The sequence below is a fragment of the Lepidochelys kempii genome, chromosome 11, assembly GCF_965140265.1.
Source record: "Lepidochelys kempii isolate rLepKem1 chromosome 11, rLepKem1.hap2, whole genome shotgun sequence".
NCBI classification, from domain to species: Eukaryota; Metazoa; Chordata; order Testudines; family Cheloniidae; genus Lepidochelys; species Lepidochelys kempii.
The window spans coordinates 18,910,476-18,929,429 of record NC_133266.1 but is presented as its reverse complement, the minus strand read 5'-3'; the positions used below and the strand labels follow the sequence as shown (position 1 = coordinate 18,929,429).

Genomic DNA, 18,954 nt, shown 5'->3' with positions numbered 1-18,954 from the left:
GCTATTCCCCAGGGACCGGGCACACCGGCGGGGGCTGAGGAGCGGGGCTGGACACCCAGAGCCAGGCCGCCTGCGGGGACCGCAGACTGGGCGGTGGCGACCCGCTGGACAAGGCCCCAGCTCGTGCCGGGGGCGGGGAGGAGCCTGAGCGAGAGGAGATGCCACTGGGGGGACGGGGGAAAAGGAACGCCGCGAGCAGGCTGGCCACTTCTCGCGAGAGAACGGACCTCTCTGCGTGTCTGCCTAGGCGGGCACGGCCACCGATACATGTTCTCCCGTTGCCGACAGCCGCTCTCGCGAGCGTTGCGCGCCCGGAAGCTGTGCGGCCACGCGGCAGAGCGGACTGAGTAGTGTGTGCGGCTAGAGCCGAGGAGTTGGGGGAGGGAGCGGGTTCGCCACGTCCTGTACGGGAGCCGCCGAGGGGCAGACGCTGCTGCAGGAACCGGCCAGATGCCCAGCGCCGCCCGCAAGAGCCAGGAGCGCGACCGAGCTAGCATGGAGCCGCCGCCTGCCGATGTGGGTCCGGGCGGTGTGAGGCAGAAAGCACCGGGACCGGGTGGAGGGGGGTGTGGGCTGCCGCGAGGGACGGGCGGGCCTTCGGGGGGTGAGGCCCTGGGGGAGGGGAGGCAGGTGTCCCTAAGGTTCCCCCCCCCCGGGCAGGGCAGAGGGAGGCAGTGCCCCCACCACGGGAGATGGCTTCGTGCTCGTCTCCCGCTCCCCCGGGCTCCCAGAGGACCTATGCCCAGCCTCGGGAGTTGGCCTGTCACAGGGGCTCCTCCCCCCTCTCCCAAAGGGGGCAGCTGCACCTCTGTGTGGCGATCTCTGCGCTTATGCGGCCCCTCTCAGTCTCGTGTCTGAGCCCCCAAGAAACTAACGGCGTTTTATCCTTCGTGGGGTTGTGTCGTAGGTGTGTGCGCGACCGGGGTCCCCACACGAGCAATGAGAAACGCTCCAGTTATTCTCATGGGGCAGTCAGGTGCCAGATCAACACCTCAGCGTCACTGCGCCGAAATAGGAGTTACGGCCTGAGTATAACTGATGGCCTGGGAAGCGTCTGTGTCTTACACTTTGAGATCACAGGTCAAAGCTGAAAAAGTGGAAAGCCGAAGTCTTTTTGCAGATAAAGAAAACATTACCTTAGGTTACGTGAGCTGTAGCTCACGAAAGCTTATGCTCAAATAAATTGGTGAGTCTCTAAGGTGCCACAAGTACTCGTTTTCTATCTACACTACAGCCGGATGGAGGCTCTGAGATCGATCCACCGGTGGTCGATTTAGTGGGTCTAGTGAAGACTGGCCAAACTGACAGCAGATCACTCTCCAGTTTACCCCTGTATTCTACACCCCCTCGCCCCCCCCACAAAAGTCGACGTGAGAAAGTCTACTGTCAACGCCCCCGCCCCGGTGTAGACCCCACGGTAACACGACCTAAGATATGTCGACTCCAGCTACGTTATTCAGGAAGGTGGAGTTGCGTAGTGTAGGTCAACTTACTGCGGTAGAGTAGACATAGCCTTAGTAATGGCGTGTGGAACAAACATCAATAACACGTGCCCAGGGAGCGGATTTGTTTAATTTTAAAATGTGAAAAATGAACCCTTCATAATTAATTCTGGGCAGAGATGGCTTCACTAAAAACAATAGAAACTGGTAAGCCTCTATTAGCTGCCAGTAAATGTACACAACTGCCAAAATATTCTAATAGAATAAGAAAAATGCCAAATCTGTTCACTTGTCAGGCACACACCTGGGTAAATTGATGAACTTTACTTTGTTCACTGCAGACTTGGGCTCCAAGGGAACTAAGAGGGAAAATGGATTCAAGGATTGGGATCACTCCATTTATAATGCCCTGTTCCCGTGCATTTAATCTTGTAGCAGTTGTCAGTGATACATCAGCTCGTCTTGGCTATCGTAGTAACACATAGGGAAGCTTATAGGGAATAATGCTATAATTAATTTAGATTACCCTGTTATCCTGACATGGGCCAGTTGACTATGTAATTATTTTTTCCATGCTTTTGTATAGATTTCTTTGACAAAAATAATTTTTGTTTGTCCCTTCCAACACCTTTTAGGATTATGCTAAGGAGAGATATGGCGTGTTACCACTGATACAATCACAAGAGAAATCAGGTCAGTTACAAAAACAAAACAAACTTCTAAAACAATTTATACTATGTTGGATACTTGTGGTGCCAGTTTTGACCTAGAACGCTTCTTTGCTAGACTGTTTTTCTGTCTCCCTTGTCACTACTTGTCTCCCTATCTGTGTCCATTTATACTACTAGAGCCTAGGTGTTTGAAAAAAAATTAATTCTAATTGTTACTCCAGAATTATTGCTTTGAAATGTTTAAAGGCTCTGAAAGCATTTGCACTGATCTGCAAAGACAGATGATGAAATATTAGGCAATAAAATATGGACGTCACTTAGGCCAGATCTACACTTAAAATGTACGTCAACATAGCTACAATGCTCAGGGGTATGAAAAAATCCAGTCCCGAGTGCTGAAGCTATGCTGACCTAACCCTTGGTGTAGATGCAGCTAGGTTGATGGAAGAATGCTTCTGTCGACCTAGCTTCTATCACTCAGGGACATGGTGTTCCTACAGAAATAGAAAAACCCTTTCCATTACTGCAGGCTGCATCTGCTACAGCAGAGGTGGGCAAACTACGGCCCATGGGTCACATCCGGCCCGCGGGACTGTCCTGCCCGGCCCTTGAGCTCCTGGCCCCTTCCCTGCTGTCCCCACTCCCCTGCAGCCACGCCGCCATGCAGGCAGCGCGGCTGGCTCCGGCCGGGTGGCGCGGCTGCCAGTCCTGCTGCTCTGAACGGCATGGTAAGGGGGAAGGGAGTGTGGGGTGGGGGGTTGGATAAGGGGCAGAAGTTCTGGAGGGGCAGTCAGTGGAATGTGGGGGGTTGGATGGGGGTGAGGTCCTGGGGGGCTGGTTAGGGGCGTGGGATCCTGGGAGGGGGCAGTCAGGGGACAAGGAGCAATGGGGTTGGATGGGTCGGGAGTTCTGAGGGGGGCAGTCAGGACGGGAAGGGCAGGCTGTTTGGGGAGGCACAGCCTTCCCTACCCAGCCCTCCATAGAGTTTTGCAACCCCGATGTGGCCCTTGGGCCAAAAAGTTTGCCCACCCCTGTGCTACAGGGTTATGTTGGCAGAGCTACAGCACCATAGCTATGCTGCTATTGTCCCTGCAGTGTAGACATGGCCTAATTTGTTAAAATGTTCATTCTTTAGCTGGGAGAGATCTACCGTTCCTCACGCTGCCTCTTCAGCTTGTTGGCAGTACTGGAAGTAGAGACAGACCTTTCAGTCACTGAAGCGACCTAAATGTCCCCTGAAGAACCAAGAGTTTTTGTCTTTGTCCCCCACTGCAGGCTTGACTCTTTCTCAGGATTAAAACAAAATTGCCATGTACAATGTTACCGTTCTAAAACTGATTTACTAAAATTTAAATTAGTTTAGCAAGTCCTAGGACATGGAAAAGCATTTGTTCCCTTGGTTTGGAGTAAGCACTCTGAGATATTGCAGCAGCTGTCTAGCCATGTAACTATATATGTATTTATGGCTCTCATCACAGTACATGAGCACCTAACAAACATGGATTTTTATCCTCGCTGTGAAATGGAGAAGTATTCACATTTTACAGATTTGGTTCTGAAGTACAAAGAGACTAAGTGACTTGCCCAAGGTGTCACAAAGTCTGTGACAGAATGAGGAATTGAACCCAGGTCTCCTGTGATCCAGCACCTTAACCACTGGACTAGTCTCTGCTCATAGCCTTAGAAGCAAGAAACTATGGCAGAAAATAGTAAAATTAAAGGAAAAACCTGCCCCTTTTACACATCCTCCATTACTGGTGATTGCAGCTCTGCACAAACTATACCGGGCCACAGAAGGATAAGGAACTGACACGTCAAGATGTACTAACAAAGAAAATATGATAAGTATTTATGGGCCAACCCCAGACTGTTCATCTAACCCTCCTCTCCATTCTTCAAGGGTTGCCCAAGGTGCTTTTCCCCCTATGCCCTTCTCCAAGAGGACACTGACTACCCCAGCAAGCAGATCTGGTGTTCCAGAACTTCTTGGTTTGGAGATTTGCACCACAGTGGAGTCCCAAGAACAGTTCCCTTCTGCTAGTTTCAGACCTTCCACCAAGCAGCCCTGTGGACCTCCTTATCTTGATAAAGCGCAGTACCCTTCTTTGCCTATCAGGGAGGACCCTGCCCCAGAGATCTGAAATCCAAAGAAACGCCACCAGAAATGCTGTGAAGGGGGAAAGTGCATCAGCCGTGGCAAATTCAATAGATTCTGCTTATTAGCAACCCCTTGGTTACTAGCAAAAAGTTGCCATTGTGCAGCAGTTGCCAATAAGAGAAGGAAGGTTTGTGGAGCTGCAGCCAGGGAAAGAAGTGCTGGGTTGTGCCTTCCCTGGCTGAAGGCCCTGCAAAACTGCCTGCGGATAGGGAACTGGAACCTGGATGCCCAGGTTTTCAGTGGGGAGGAGGGGTTGTGGGCAGGGTGGCAGCTGGGGAGCATGGATACTGGGAGCAGGTACACAAATCTAAGACCAAGGTAGATGCCACTTTCTCATTCTTAATTGAGTGTGTGGCAACATAGGAAAGGAGGCCTCTTACCAAAGGACTCCACTGACAGAAGAACGGTCTTATTGTTTAAAGGAAATTATGAGTTTGGTTTGTCCCTAACAGCATCAGCAATATCTACCCCAAGGTATCCTGCTTGGATTGACAGTCTTGGAGGAACTACCACTCAAGACAAGAGAGTCCATAATTTGGGTGCTTCCTTCTGGAAAAAGTTTATATTAACTGTTCTTCTCTGACGTCCATATGGACACACTCCCCTTCTCAACCAGAGTCATAAATTACAACATGCTATATGTAGGCACATGTGGATTTGCATGTGGAAAATCATCATAGAGTTCTCAACAGCTTCTAGAAATTGGGTAAAATTGTGGCAGCACGCTAACAGAAGCAAAGAAATTTAAAAAAAAAAAAAAGAGACGATGACTGGACAGCACAGGAAGAAGTACAGACTGTTCTACAGAGAAACAGATTTTTCAGGGATCATAATAAACAAAGGGTGACATAGGGGACAGATTGTCCTACATTACACAAGAAGAGATTGCAGGCCCATAAACCTAGATTTCCTATATGATCCTTCAGAGAGTGACAAGAGTTGCAAAACCATCAATTTCCAGGTGGATTAAATGATGTATATTGAAGACATACAAACCATGTAATATGGTTTCTCTGTCATAAATTAGAGCAAACTCCTTAAGGTCAATAGCCATGTTCTTGCCCAAAAGAGTCTTACAGACCCGTTTGTAATTGGGCCATATGGTTATCAACCCATGCTTTGGCAGGAGAGTGCCCGGGCTGTAGTTCTTCAATAGATGAGTTCAAGAAGGAAAAAAGAAAACTTTGTTTAGTTCGTCAAAATTAACACCCTCACCCACAGAAATTCTCTTACTTTTAAAATCCCAGTCTGAGGATTTGTGGATTTTGCCTTACTGAAAAATAGGACATTTTCTCTATACTTAACTGAAAATGTTTTCTTCAGATTACAAGGTCCACAGAACCAACACGCCTGAGAAAAGTTGAGATTTATAAGGAGAAACAATATTAATTTAAAAGAAAAATAGTGGAAAAGTACTTTCTTGTCTACATGTTCTGCTGCTCAGATCTTCTCACAAGTTCTTACAGTTGTAGTTGCTGTACAATATTCTCCCTACAGTCTAACCATATAGTCACTTACTTGCTAAAAGCTTTTGTGCTTTAAAGAAAGTGGTGATCACTGTGTGTCAGAAGTTCACAGGATAAAAACATCTCATTGCCTCTCATTATGGATTAGTCTTGTCATACTGAGATCAAGTAGGATGTGTAATTGAATACTGTTGCTCATGCTATATATCCAGCACACTCCTCTTTGAATACTTGCTTTCTACTGTCTCTCATTTCACTTTTCCCTATGAAGTGCCTTTAGGTTGATGTCAAGAACCAAATAAATTGGCCATCTCCTCTTGAGGGGGTGGTGTTATCTTTAACCTTGACTTATCACTTTTAGGTGAAGTCCTTTCTTTTTGTCTGTATTATCCATTGGCTTCTAACTCCACACTAACTTCCCACTCCAACTTTAGCTTTTGAAACTGTCTTTTTGGCTTGTGTCTTTGGATGTTTGTGACTGGGATTTTTACTTAGCTCCCTTGACCCCAAACGTATTTTTTCCCCATATTGCATCTCTAAATTTGTTCCTTATCTTGGAACATTGCTAGAATACATCCTTCTTTGATCCTCAGTCACTTCGCAACTTGTTTAATGAAATTGCTTCTCAAATTTAGTAGCATAAATTTTCAGAAGTGATTAGTGATTTTGAATACTTCAGTTTTTTAGTGCCCATGTTTTGAGATATCTTAGTTGAGTACCCAAAATCATTAGTCACTTGATAATTAGGCTGAAAGGTGCAGAATAATACAGCCAATTTATTCCCTCAGTCTAGGAAGCAGGACCATTATCATCCCACTATATTCATGGATTCCTGTTTCTCCCCAAATCTAAGTCAAAATTGTTGGGCTACTTCACACAACATTTTCATAGGTACTCCTCCCTACTACACTGATCTCAAACCCATCTCCTCCTTCAGTCATGGCCTGTTTGTAACTATAAATTCAGTCTTCTGCTAATGTTGGCAACCCTGCGGCTATCTGATGTTCTCACATCCCATTAAATCATGTCTTTAGAATCTTTCCTGTCTGCTTCAGGCTGTAATTGCTAATTAAACCCCAATTGACTTTCCCTCCTTTTAGCCCATTTCCCCTTGCTGTAACTACTTGCATCTTTACAGCTTTTGAGTTTCAGCTCCTTTTGCTCAACCTTCATAAGTCATCTGCCTTTTTTATTTATGCAGCACCATAGGAATATCAGAAGGCAGAGACCCTGCCTCGAGGAATCTACAATCGAAATTGGACAAACACTGATAAAGACAAAGATTTAGGGGAGGGAATGAAAGAGCTTGGTTTACAATAAAGATTGACTTGTACAGTTGATACAGCTTGTTTTATTGGTTAAATTTTTCCTTGTTTAGAATAAGGTCAGGCACAAGAGAAGCTGGAGTGGAGTTAGTGGATAATAGGTAATTTAATAGTGTGTTTTGAACAGCAGGTGAGGATTTTTGTCACCCTGAAAGGAAGTGCCTGTTTTGGGTGTAGTGCACAGTAAAGAAAAAAGGTATAGATGCACAAGTGGGAGGAAGAGACAGAAGGAACAATGAGGTGAAAGGAATGGGCACAACTTATGTAGTGAACAGGACAGTAGATAGAAATAAAGGTTGACATGTAGGCAGAAGCAAAAATGGGTAGCACCTTGAAGGTGAGGACTTGGAGCTTGAGTTTGATCTGGGAAAAGACAGCCATTAGAGAGACCCCTGGGAGAGGGGACATAGTTGGAACAGCATGAAGGGAAGATTGTTTTAGCTGCAACTTGTTGGGTGCCTTGAAGAAAGATGAGGGTCAGGGTTACAGTCGTTCAAGGCAAGAACAAATCTTGGCATGAACAATCAGCATGTCAGCAGAGAGAGGACAGAAAGAGAAGCAACAAGCTAAAATTCATCCAACATTTCTGCAAAAGTAGCTGTTTACTTCTGGAAAAATAGTTTTATTTATTATTCCTCTCTTTGGAGCTTCTTTTATTACCCTTTCTATGTAAGGTGAAATAGTTTAAAAAGAAACTTGAATTTTATAAAAATTCATAGCAAAATGTGAGTTGTCTGATGAAAGCTGGACCATTGTGTACAGTAAACTTTTAGAAATGTTAATTTAATGCAGATTGCTGGTCATGTCTAATGCATTAGAGATTCGTAAAAAGAGTGACACATCAGTCTGTCTTTGTTAGCCCCTTGAAAAAGTTGTAGCTTTGAAACATTGCAGTTTTAAATTAAGGTAATTCTAGTTCTGCCTAAATATCGAACTTTTAGAACTGCTGGAAACTAGAGGTTGTACCATTTGCATATTTGCAATAGCAATGCTGAAATTTGAAGATAGGGAGCTGTTGTCGGATCACCCTTTCCAGTTGGGTAGATTTTTTTTGTTTGAGTCTTCTGCGTACTTCCATTTTGTAGCTTTTTGTTTCTAGTGTCTATTATTTGCAAAGGAATGACTAGCTCTTTTCTATTTGGAGGAGTAGTGCTAATTGCAAATCAACTATGAAGGTGTTGCTAACAGAATTTTGGGTGAAATGATGGATGTATTACCCAGAACTATCTTAATGTACTCACGTCGTTGTCAAAAAGAAAAAAGAATTTTCCAAACCAAAAACTAAATTCCCAGAAATTAAATCCCAACCCAATAGAGAATAATACCATTGCAGGGCAAGATTTGAAAGGTATTCAAAGGCAGAAAGGAGTTCAGAATGGCAGACGGTAACCTGGAGTGGACAAGCATTGGGAGAGTTTTGATGGAAAGGGAAGCTCAGAGTAGGGGTGATCGGGTTTCTAGTCAGGGAAATTAAATTTGGTATTTGGAAAAGGTGGATCCCACTGAATGGAGAAGCCTAGAAGCAGGGATGGAGCTCTGTGTTACCTTAGATTGCTGGTGTTACATATCTCTTGTAAAGAAAAACTATTATTCCTTTTAATGAGTAGTGGTTTTAACCACATATCAACTATGAATGATTAGATGTTGTTGCTAGAATTTGTGGGTTATAAAATGTTACTTGTACTGTAACTGAACATTAGATACTGTTTAAAAATAAAAGTGAGTGCTCAATATTATTCAGAAAAATTACAGACAAGAAATTAGGAAGAAGTGCAATTGAGGAGACAGGTAGAAATAAATCTACTCTCATGGAGTTACCGTATTAACTGTTAGCAGCAGTGTGAAATGTCAGTTGTCTGGTTAATTAATCCCTTTAACTGTGGACTTATTTTACAAATATTTTCTCCAATACTTTAATATGCTACTTTATGGGCCATATTCTGCCCTTGACTGGCCACACATAATTCCCATTTATAGGAATTTAAAAAATAAATAAATGTGGTCTTTAGATTTTTGAGATGCACAGAAGCATGTAGTAAGTGAAGTTCTCATTCTTAACTGACTTTCCATTCTTCATTCCAAATTAGTGATGTCTTAAAACTTAAAAGCAATATTCATTGCTTCCAAAATTGCACTTTAATCAAGACACTTAAACCACTGTCTTTATGAATGTCCTTTGTATCGTTAGACCACGTTAGTGAATACATTATGAAGTCTAGTGTAGACAGTGCGCTGTATAGCACTTAGTAAGCTGGTAAAGCCTAGGAGGAACTTGGACTTTTATAATGTTAGTTAGCATATGTTTGCTAACGTGATCTAACACCACATCTTTATATCCTAATCTAGACGAAGCCTTAATTTTCAGAATGGCTTTTGGTTTTCTAGTGTCACTTCCTTCATTCTTGGAATTTTTTCCTTTCTATTTCCCAGTCTCCATTTGGCTATAGTTAATATAACATGGCACTTCAGCACCAGCCCAAAGATGGTATACAAATTTCTAGGCGTGGACGTTATGTCTGCACAGCCTATGGGAGTGAGCTCGGGTTGGCTAGCACTGTAAAAATAGCTGTATATTCAGTGCTTTGAATGTGTGGTTTGTGCTGACACTCCGGCTCTGAAGCCCACCCCTTCCTTAGGCTCAAGAGCCTGAGCTGCAACTTCAAAGTGCTGTCTATACAGCTATTTTTACAGTGCAAGCATTAGCCATGCTAGCTCAAGTCTGTCAGCCTAGGCTTGGAGGCTCACTCCCATGGGCTGTGTAGACATACCTTTAAAAATCCAGCCTCTTTGGATAATTAAGCAGCTAAAGATGCAGAAACATGTCTAGTGGGGATTTCGAAAGGACCAAGAGACTAACTCCCAAAGTATAATGTGGGAATTCTAACTCAAAGCGATCATTGTCAGACTTGTAAAAGACTGTCTGTTACACAGAGATTGCACTTTCAAAGCATAAGCCCTGTTCTTCCACAGCACCCTGGACCTATTTTTAAAGTTATTTAGGCCCTCTGTGTCAGTATGGAGTTATATAAGTTTGGGTTTGCTCATGTAGAATTTTTTATGGATCCATAGCTCTGTAGTGTTTCTGGTTCATGCTTTTTTGCAGGTACACCTACCTGCAAAATGATTTGCCTCTTATAAGGTTTTATGTCTCCAAAGGGCTGTAAATGCATTAATTAATTAACCAGAGTTTAGAAACTGATGTCCAGCATGACTTTCTACCTACACCACTTCTAATCTCTAAACTCATTTAGACCTTGTCCCCAGTGACAATTACAAGTCAACCTATAAACGAGCCTGAACCAGCTTAAAGCTAGTTGATCAAAACAATTCATAGCATGTTGCAAATGGGATTGTGGTGTTTTTAATGCTTTTTAAACCCAGTATGCTGTAAATAATTAGTAATGATTTTGGTTTTATCATACAAAGATGTAGAAGTGGTGTAGAGAAGTACAGTGTTTAGAATGCAATGACAAACAATATTTATATTAAGATAAACATACCAAAATAACTTTCATTTGATACAGATCGAGTTTTGGTTCGAATAAATGACTTGACAGTGGAGAAAGCTGATGAAGTGGTTTGGGTTCGTGGCAGGATTCATACAAGCAGAGCTAAAGGTGAGATGCAGTCAAGTTTTTTCTTGTTTTGTTATTACAATAAACTGAGTATTTTGTATTTTCCTTACAATGCGTCCTTCACCAGAGAGAAGCAACATTAATAAACTTCCACTACTTATGTGTGTGTCACAAGAAAATACCAGTTTGCTTCCAGAATTTCACTATCCTTTTTCAAAACAATTACTGGCATTTATTTCACAATTAAATTTTAGTTATCGTAAAAACAATACAAATTAGAGTATTGGAGCTGCCATCTTGCTGCCCTGTGTGATAATTTGAGACAGTAGCAGTCTCTCCCTCTCCCCCTCCCCACCCCTTTGTATAATCTTTGGGAGAAGAGAGACTCTGAGGTTGTTCTTTGTTAAACTGGAAACTGTGTTGAAATAACACATTTTGTGAATGTAGCATTGCTTTTACTAAGTTTACTTCATAGGCAAAAGGTATCCAAGAGTTTTAAAAAAAGACAATCTTAGTCGTTCTATTTTAGTTGAACTTTAGAGGTTTGTTTTAAAGCATACTTTCACGGCTACATAAACATTCAGATTTCTAAGTAAAACTGAATCGCATTCCAAATCGCTGGACAGACCAAAATCACTCTGCAAGCTGAATAATTAACTTGTGGCTTAGTTTTTGTTGCCATCTTGTCCTGTAAAGAAAACAAAACCATTTTAGTTTGATTACCAAAAAACTTCAAACTAAACAAAAAAAGCACCTTTCTCAACTGAGAGACAGGGAAGGTCCTCTATAGGTCCTGAGGACTGTGGGCTGTTACACAAGGCTGACAACCATTTTTCTTCACTGGAACTAGAAGTTCTCCCTTGAGATCTGTTTGCAATGTGCAAGCTGAAATAGACTTTGGCCTTTCAGGTTACATCAGACACTGACAACTGTTGGGCCGATTTCAGCTGTTTTTGTCTATTGTGTTGAGAGTTGATAGTCCTCCCCAGATTTCGGGAGAAAAGAACATAAAGAAAATGGTCCTCAGAAATTACACATGATAGTAATCTGAGAACAGGAAAAAATGCAGAAGGCAAAGAGGGGAAAAGAGTTCAGTCCAAGAAATTCCCTGAGAAACCAGTTTAGTTAATCTTTCTGTGGAGATAAAAAAAAAAAAAAAAGAGAGAGAGAAAATGGGAGAGAGAGCTTGTTCTTGTTCTATTGTTTTCCAATAGAAAATCCCTCTTGCTTTGTCAGATTCCTACCCTCAGATCAGAAAATAACCTTAAGACAATTAGACTCTCTTTATATAATTTTTAAAAGTTTTAATTTGTTCTCATTTAAAAACGTTAAATTTAGGGAGATCTGTCTTGAGTTCTGTAATTGTACTCCTGAGTGCCTTCTGCAACAAAAAATTGAAATTTCTGCGCACAATATTTTAAAATTCTGCAAGTTTTATTTGTCAATAAATAAATGCAGAGGCTTCAGCATGGCAATGGGGAAGGGCTGCATGCAGGTGGGAGATCACCTTGCAGCCTCCCCACCCCCTGGACATGGACTCAGCAGTGAGGCTGCACACAACCCTGATACAGCACAAGGCCTGGGCCTGCCCCATAACATCTGGGGCTCTGCGCCAGGTGTATCAGGTGTGGGGCAGGCAGGCTCAACCAGGGAGGATCCAAGTGTGGAGGGGCCCGGTGTGGAGGGATCCAGGTGTGGGGTGAGAGGGTTCTGTGCGGGACAGTCTGGGTGCAGACAGCTCAGTGCTGGGTCTAGGTGTGGGAGGCTCGTTAGAGGGGTTCCTGGTGCAGGAGCAATGGAACTCTATAGGGGCTTCTAGATGAAAGTGGTTGGGGCTCAGAGGAGGGGTCTGGGTGGAGGTCTCAGAGGGGGATCTGGGTGCTGGGGGAGTGGGGCTTGGTGGGGTGGGGGTCCGGGTGCAGCTAATTGGAGTCAGTGGCATGGGGGGGTCAGGATGTGGGGGATCAGGGTGGTGCAAGAGTCTGGGGCTTGTCAGGATGGGGGGTTTGAGTCCAGGGAGCTCAGTGGGGGGTGGTTTGGGTGCAAGGAGGGGTCTGGTGGCAGGGGGTCTGTGTGCAGGGGGCTCCAGATGTAGGGGTTGAGGTTCAGTGCAGTGGGGTTCGGGTATGGAGGGTGAGGGTGGTTCTGGATGTACAGGGTGAGGCTTGGCGTGGGTATCTGGGTATGGGAGGTCGGGATGCATGGGGGTTGGGCAGATAGGGGAGCAGTTCCCTGTACAGTGACCCCCTCCCCCCTGCAGCTGAGGAGTGATGGGGGCAGGAAGCAGGAGAGGATGCTGAGCTTCCTTCAGTTGGGGGAGGTTTCTGGGGGTGGGTCTGACACAGCCCCAGCCACTCCTTGCAGGGGAAGAGGAAAGTCCCGCCCTCTCCAGCCCAGCTGGGACTAGTGGCTGATTCTCGCTCCAGGTAGGAGCCACTGGCTGGGGTGTCCCCAGCCCTGCGGTGATTTACCTCTCTGCCAGCTGCTCCAGGTGCCTGAAACAATGTACCTGTGCAGCCAGTGAGTGGTGCATGACTGCTCTTGCAGCTTCCCTTTGCTTCCCTGCAGAAAAATGACTTTCTGACAGGAAAGCAAAGAAATCTGCGGGGGACATGAATTCTGTGCATGCACAATGGTGCAGAATTTCCTTAGGAGTAGTAATTGGTTTTGCCACAGACTTCTTGCGTAGGAGTTACTTAGCCTCTCAGTATGTAGATTTTTACATATAGGACACTGGGATACTGCCTATCTCAAAAAACATGTATTGAGGGTGACCTCATGATTTGTGCACCACTGTGAGCTCCTCAGACAGAAGACATTATATATGTAAGTTATTATTCTTTATTAAAATTTTATTCACAGGATAGATACTGCATAGGCAATGACTTTACAAATGGGAAGGTAAATTCAGATTGCTGGTAGGATTTACAAACATTAAGCCCCAAAGTACCAATGTGAGATAGAGGGTGCTCTTATTATCGTTATTTATTATTACCAACGTTTAATCCAAAAGTTAAAAATAGGAGTCCTCAGAGAACTTTTGATCAGTGTGTAGGTGTGCATCTTAATGAGGTGTTAACTGGGCAATTAGCTAATTTAAATTGGAAACACAAAGGAGGTTTTGTGGGCAAGGAGAATGCAAATACAGAGTTCTGTAATATGAAATAAAAAGGGTCAAACTCTGTTCTTGTGTATTTCAGTCTGTTACGATGATTCAAGACTTTAATATATGCATGATGGTACTTTGTTCAAGAGTGCATGTCTAACTCCCCAATATATGTAGAATTGGTTGTTTGTTCTTTCCCTTCCTTCACCTTTTACCTCAGGCAAGATCATTGTTGGCTAGATGAAAAGAGAATGCTTCTTGGCAGGACTGTCACACAAGCAGGAATTGCCAGTAGGGTTTTTACCAGGAAGTGCTCTCAATGTTGGAGCTTAATCTTCTCTTCCTCTTCCCCTTGGATCTGAAATGGTAACAATTTATTGACTTACAAGGCATGCTGTGAGTCTCATTCATTTAACTAGGCTTTTGGAGAAGAGGGAGGGTTATGAGAAGAGCTAGCTTTTGTCAGTAAAGTGTAATATGAGACCTTCTCATTCTTATGGGGGCGTTATTCCTACCATGTCGCAAAGCAGGAGAATGTTACAATAAATAGCTTAATTTTTTCTCTGAAGCTTGGGTTTGATACTTATATAAGTGACAATTCCTCTATCCAGCCCTGTTTTGTTGTTTTGACAACTGAATGTCTTGGAGGAATGGCTTCAGAAACCACATCCTTCACGTAGTAAGGAATCATCCATGTGGCTTGATGGAAATGAGGTGAAATGCCGAGGATGTGTGAAGAACAGAGGTGTTTGGGGGAGTCTGTGAGCTGTTCTAAAAATCAAGTGCTCAGGCCTTCTTCTGAGCCTCACTTTGAAGCCATCTTAAAGCTGTAAGAGCTACCAGTGGCACAGAATATCAGGCAAATCAAGTGTTTATACTTAAAATTTAAGTCAACATAGCTATGTCAGTCAGGGGTGTGAAAACACATCCCTGACCATGATAACATTGCCACCTAACCCCCAGTGTAGATGTAGTATGTCAACACAGCTAACTTCGCTTAGGGATGTAGAGTTCTTATACTAACAGAAAAACCCATTCCATTGGTGTTGGCTGCATCTACATTATGGGGTTATGCCAACTTCGCTACACCGACATAACTGTCCCCTTAGTCCTTGTTCCTTAAAGTTTGAAGAACACAAGTGAAAAGAAGAATAATTTATTATTTGTCTTTTTATATCCACAAATGAATACAATGTTACATTTAGAGTTGGTCAAATTTTTATAATCAAAAAGCTTTTTTAAAAAGAAAAATGGCTTTTCGAACAACGTGGAAATTGTCTGAAATTTTTCATCAAAACAAAATTAAAAATTGTCAGTTGCCAGTTCTTTTGGTTCTGCTTCCCCCTTCCTTTTCTCATTTTTTCCCCCAATGGAGAATGAGTAGGGTGGACATTAAACAAACAAAAATTCCGTTATTTAATAGAAAATATTTAAATTTTTTTTGCAGCCCTTGTTCTGTTTTGATAGATGCAGTAATTATATAGAAGCTTATAAGAAAATATGACACCTTAGAAGATTGAAACCAGATTTTTTGGCGCAGCTTATTGCAAGATTTTTTTTTCCGTGATACACTGATGGAGGCCTGAACATCTTACATGGGAAAAAGCTTAGATATTAAGGCCTTATTTTCACTAGGAAAAAAGATATGTTTTTAACATGTTTTAAAATCCTAGTGTAGACAGGGCAGGTAATAGGTTTTAGCTAGCTGAGGTAAATCCTATGCTCTCCCCTCCTGCAACCAACTAACAAGTGTTCAAAACAAACCTTTTTCCTTGTGTAGGATCTCTTGCATTGGGTTTCCCTGTATTATTTTTTACCCATATTTTTAGTGAGGCTTTTTCTTGGCTATAACAGTATCCGATTTGAACACTGATGTTCTTATTATGGGACAAACCTTATTTCGACATGTGAAAGTGATTGAATGTAGGTTGTTAAAGCTCTAAGTTTTAAGGAACATCAAAAGATTTTGATACATGAAAAGAACTATAAACCTAAATATTTTTCTTGCATCCTGGTGCTTTCCTTTTCCCTTTGTCTCATCTCAAAAGGCATCTAATCTTGAACTAGATATGATCACGGCTCCTCTTTGATATTTTGTTTCACATGGTTTAGTCCTTTGGAAGAAGTTCAGATTTTTCCTATTTTCTCTTAACTGTGCTGTTTTAATAATCCCCAGCATGAAATTTGTTTGATCACTTATCATTTGCATGATTAGAAATAGTTGATATGAGAAAAGAGAACATTTTGTGGAGTATAAGAACAAGCCAAACCAACATTACTTGTGACAAAAATATTGGAATCATTTTGTAATGCAGCCTCCCATCAGTCTGTAGCAAACAACTTTTCACTTTTGATTTTAGTAAAACTGCTAAATTTTTGTTTCTAACTTGTGCAAATCAATGTCCACCTATTTAGTTTGCCATCCTCTTCTCGAATATTTACTAGTATGATTACTATAGATCCGTTCTGAACTGTGTGTTTTTCTTAAACCCGAAACCAACATTGCTCAATATCTGTTCTATCTGATCACCTTTCTTTGTTTGCAACTCCATATTGGTGTGTTCTTTTTTTACTAAAAATTAACACTTACAAAACACTGATATTTGATGGATGTGGGATAAGGATAATTTATCTGTGGAAGATTATCTTTGATAGATATATCACTGAAAAGAAGCAGATTTGTCTTTGTACTGTTAGTTTGCGGAGACATATTTTATAAACAAAAACTACAGTACATTTACCTCTGCAGTGCTCTGTTTAACTGTAAAGCTGTGAAAACTTTAATTTACATCCGTCTCTTAATGTTGTTTGCTTAAGCTCATCCCTACATACCTACTTGTCTCCTTTGTTTTCGCCTCCCATCACTGAGGTATGGAATTTTTTTGTGATCTGTTTTCTGAAAATCTCAAGGAAGTTGAGTAGAAGTTCTGTGGTCAACCTAATAGGATAAAACGTCTTTAGTGTTCACATCATTGTGATGTTAACTTTTTAAGTACTGTTTGGTGCTCGTTTCATTTTCATATTAGCATTGTCTGCTTTGTTTCTTTCAAACAAAATGTGTATCAGATGCTGCATGTCAGAGCTACGTTATTGCAAATTAAATCTGCAGTTCTAATTCTGAAGTCCTTTTATGCATAATTTGAACTGAGAATATTGGAGTATGCAATGCAAATCAGATGTACTCACTTCAAATCGGTCTTCCCCTTCCCTTTATATGCTTTCTCTAGTTCCCCTTGTAAATAAAGTGTACCTTGATTGTGGGTTCTCCATTACGGAGGTGTCAGAATAGTGTATTCACCAGGTATCAGACTAGTCATAGGGATAAGTACCTAGTTGGAGATAGTTAAAACCATACAGGAAAGTAAGGTAGGTTCTGGACTATCATAAACAGTTAGGTGAAGGCACCACCAGTTAGCGGCTAAGAATCCAGACAGTTGAAACCTACGGTGGCGAAAGCAGAGGGACACCCGTAAGGGTTCCTATTGTTGATTAGCTGCCCTTAGGGATACAGCAAACCATAAAACCCCCTTACATATAGACAATGTGTTGATTTTAGTGTTCTGCAGTGTAGGTAACTAACAAACTGGACAATGATAATTTTTAGGGAAGCATCTGGCTTTTTGCAGGTGCACTCTTAACAATTTAATGGAAATATTACTGTATCATTATGAATCAGAGCTGAGTATTAAAAGGGTGTTGACGCATCTTGTCAAGGGATGTTAAAACAATGGACTGTATGTTATTAACGCTCTGTCTGAACAAAATGCAATTAAAATCATAAACTTTGCTTAAATTAAATTAAGTAAATGTTCATTTAAAGTGTGAAGAGAAATGCCAGGTTGTTGTAACTGTCAATTAAATAGGTTTGAGGTGGGGTTCACCTCACTGAGTAAGAGAGACATATTTTAGAAATCAACAAACTGCATTGTTGTACTCTGTGAAAACGACTACCATTGTCTTGCTATCTATTCCCTAAATTACAGATTTAATAAATTGATCTTCTGGAATTTCCCTCAGGTTTTTAACTGTTTAGGTTCTTGTCCGCCTCCAGAATCAATATTGTTTCTCGTTTTATGTGTGTGTGTGTGTACGTACACGCTGATGTTTAGTCCCTATGATGTAAAATCAAGACTTTTTTGCTCTCAGTGATTGTCATAGCAAGTCTGTAGTGACCTAGATGCCTTTCACTTCATTTATTCTTTAATTTTGGCAGTAACTGAATAAATTTAGGATGAGGGGAGGGACAGAGAGACCGTTTGACTTATTCTAAAGTGATATAGATTAGAGAAAAGAAAAGGAGTACTTGTGGCACCTTAGAGACTAACCAATTTATTTGAGCATGAGCTTTCGTGAGCTACAGCTCACTTCATCGGATGCATACTTATGGATGCATCCGATGAAGTGAGCTGTAGCTCACGAAAGCTCATGCTCAAATAAATTGGTTAGTCTCTAAGGTGCCACAAGTACTCCTTTTCTTTTTGCGAATACAGACTAACACGGCTGTTACTCTGAAACCTGTCATAGATTAGAGAAGACTCCTGGTTTATCTGCAGTTCATGTAAAGTGAAACCTTGGGGAATAAAAGTGGGAGAAACTTCAGGAAAAGTAAAACTTATGAATAAACTTCTAGTATTTAAAAATAATTAAGATTTAGAAGCAGTGTCAAAAGACAGCTGCAACTGTAACAGTAGGGCCATTCTCACAAATAAATTGTTTGGAAAGTGTCAGAAAATTAAAAAGGGTAACTTTATCAAAGATCAGTGAATACTGATATGCTCTGTAGTTATTTATACAACCCCATTCTGACCTCGTGTTTTGTAGTTTTCAGTCCCAGCTTTCTATCCTGTATAAATATCAGTGATCTTACTCAAGTTGCTTTAAAAAAAGATTTTGTTATTTATAGAAAAAAAAATTTTTTTTTTTTCATCCATTAGAGATAAGATCATTCTGTCTTATCTGAAATTTCGGATGCACGTGCATATGTACCTTGTTTTGTTTGTGTTAAAACTCAAGCTTAATTTTAAAGTAGTAAAACATTTCTCATTCACAAAGATCCTGAGTAACTTGGCCTTAATACACCTGCATTTTTTTCTCCTTTTATTCAGGGAAGCAGTGTTTTTTAGTCCTACGTCAGCAGCAGTTTAATGTCCAGGCTCTTGTGGCTGTGGGAGACCATGCAAGCAAGCAGATGGTAAAGTTTGCTGCCAAGTA

At 41.9% G+C, this 18,954-nt stretch overlaps 1 protein-coding gene across 1 annotated transcript in view; it reads left to right on the top strand.

Moving 5' to 3' along the window:
• Positions 1 to 227: 227 nt before the first annotated feature.
• DARS1 (aspartyl-tRNA synthetase 1) overlaps positions 228 to 18,954 on the top strand; it is a 75,353-nt gene continuing 56,626 nt past the window's right edge. Inside the window, exons 1-4 of the mRNA XM_073305361.1 lie at positions 228 to 516; positions 2,078 to 2,135; positions 10,587 to 10,679; positions 18,849 to 18,951. Coding sequence (XP_073161462.1) covers positions 451 to 516; positions 2,078 to 2,135; positions 10,587 to 10,679; positions 18,849 to 18,951 — 320 coding nt within the window. The 5' untranslated portion in view covers positions 228 to 450. The remainder of the gene's footprint in view (positions 517 to 2,077; positions 2,136 to 10,586; positions 10,680 to 18,848; positions 18,952 to 18,954) is intronic.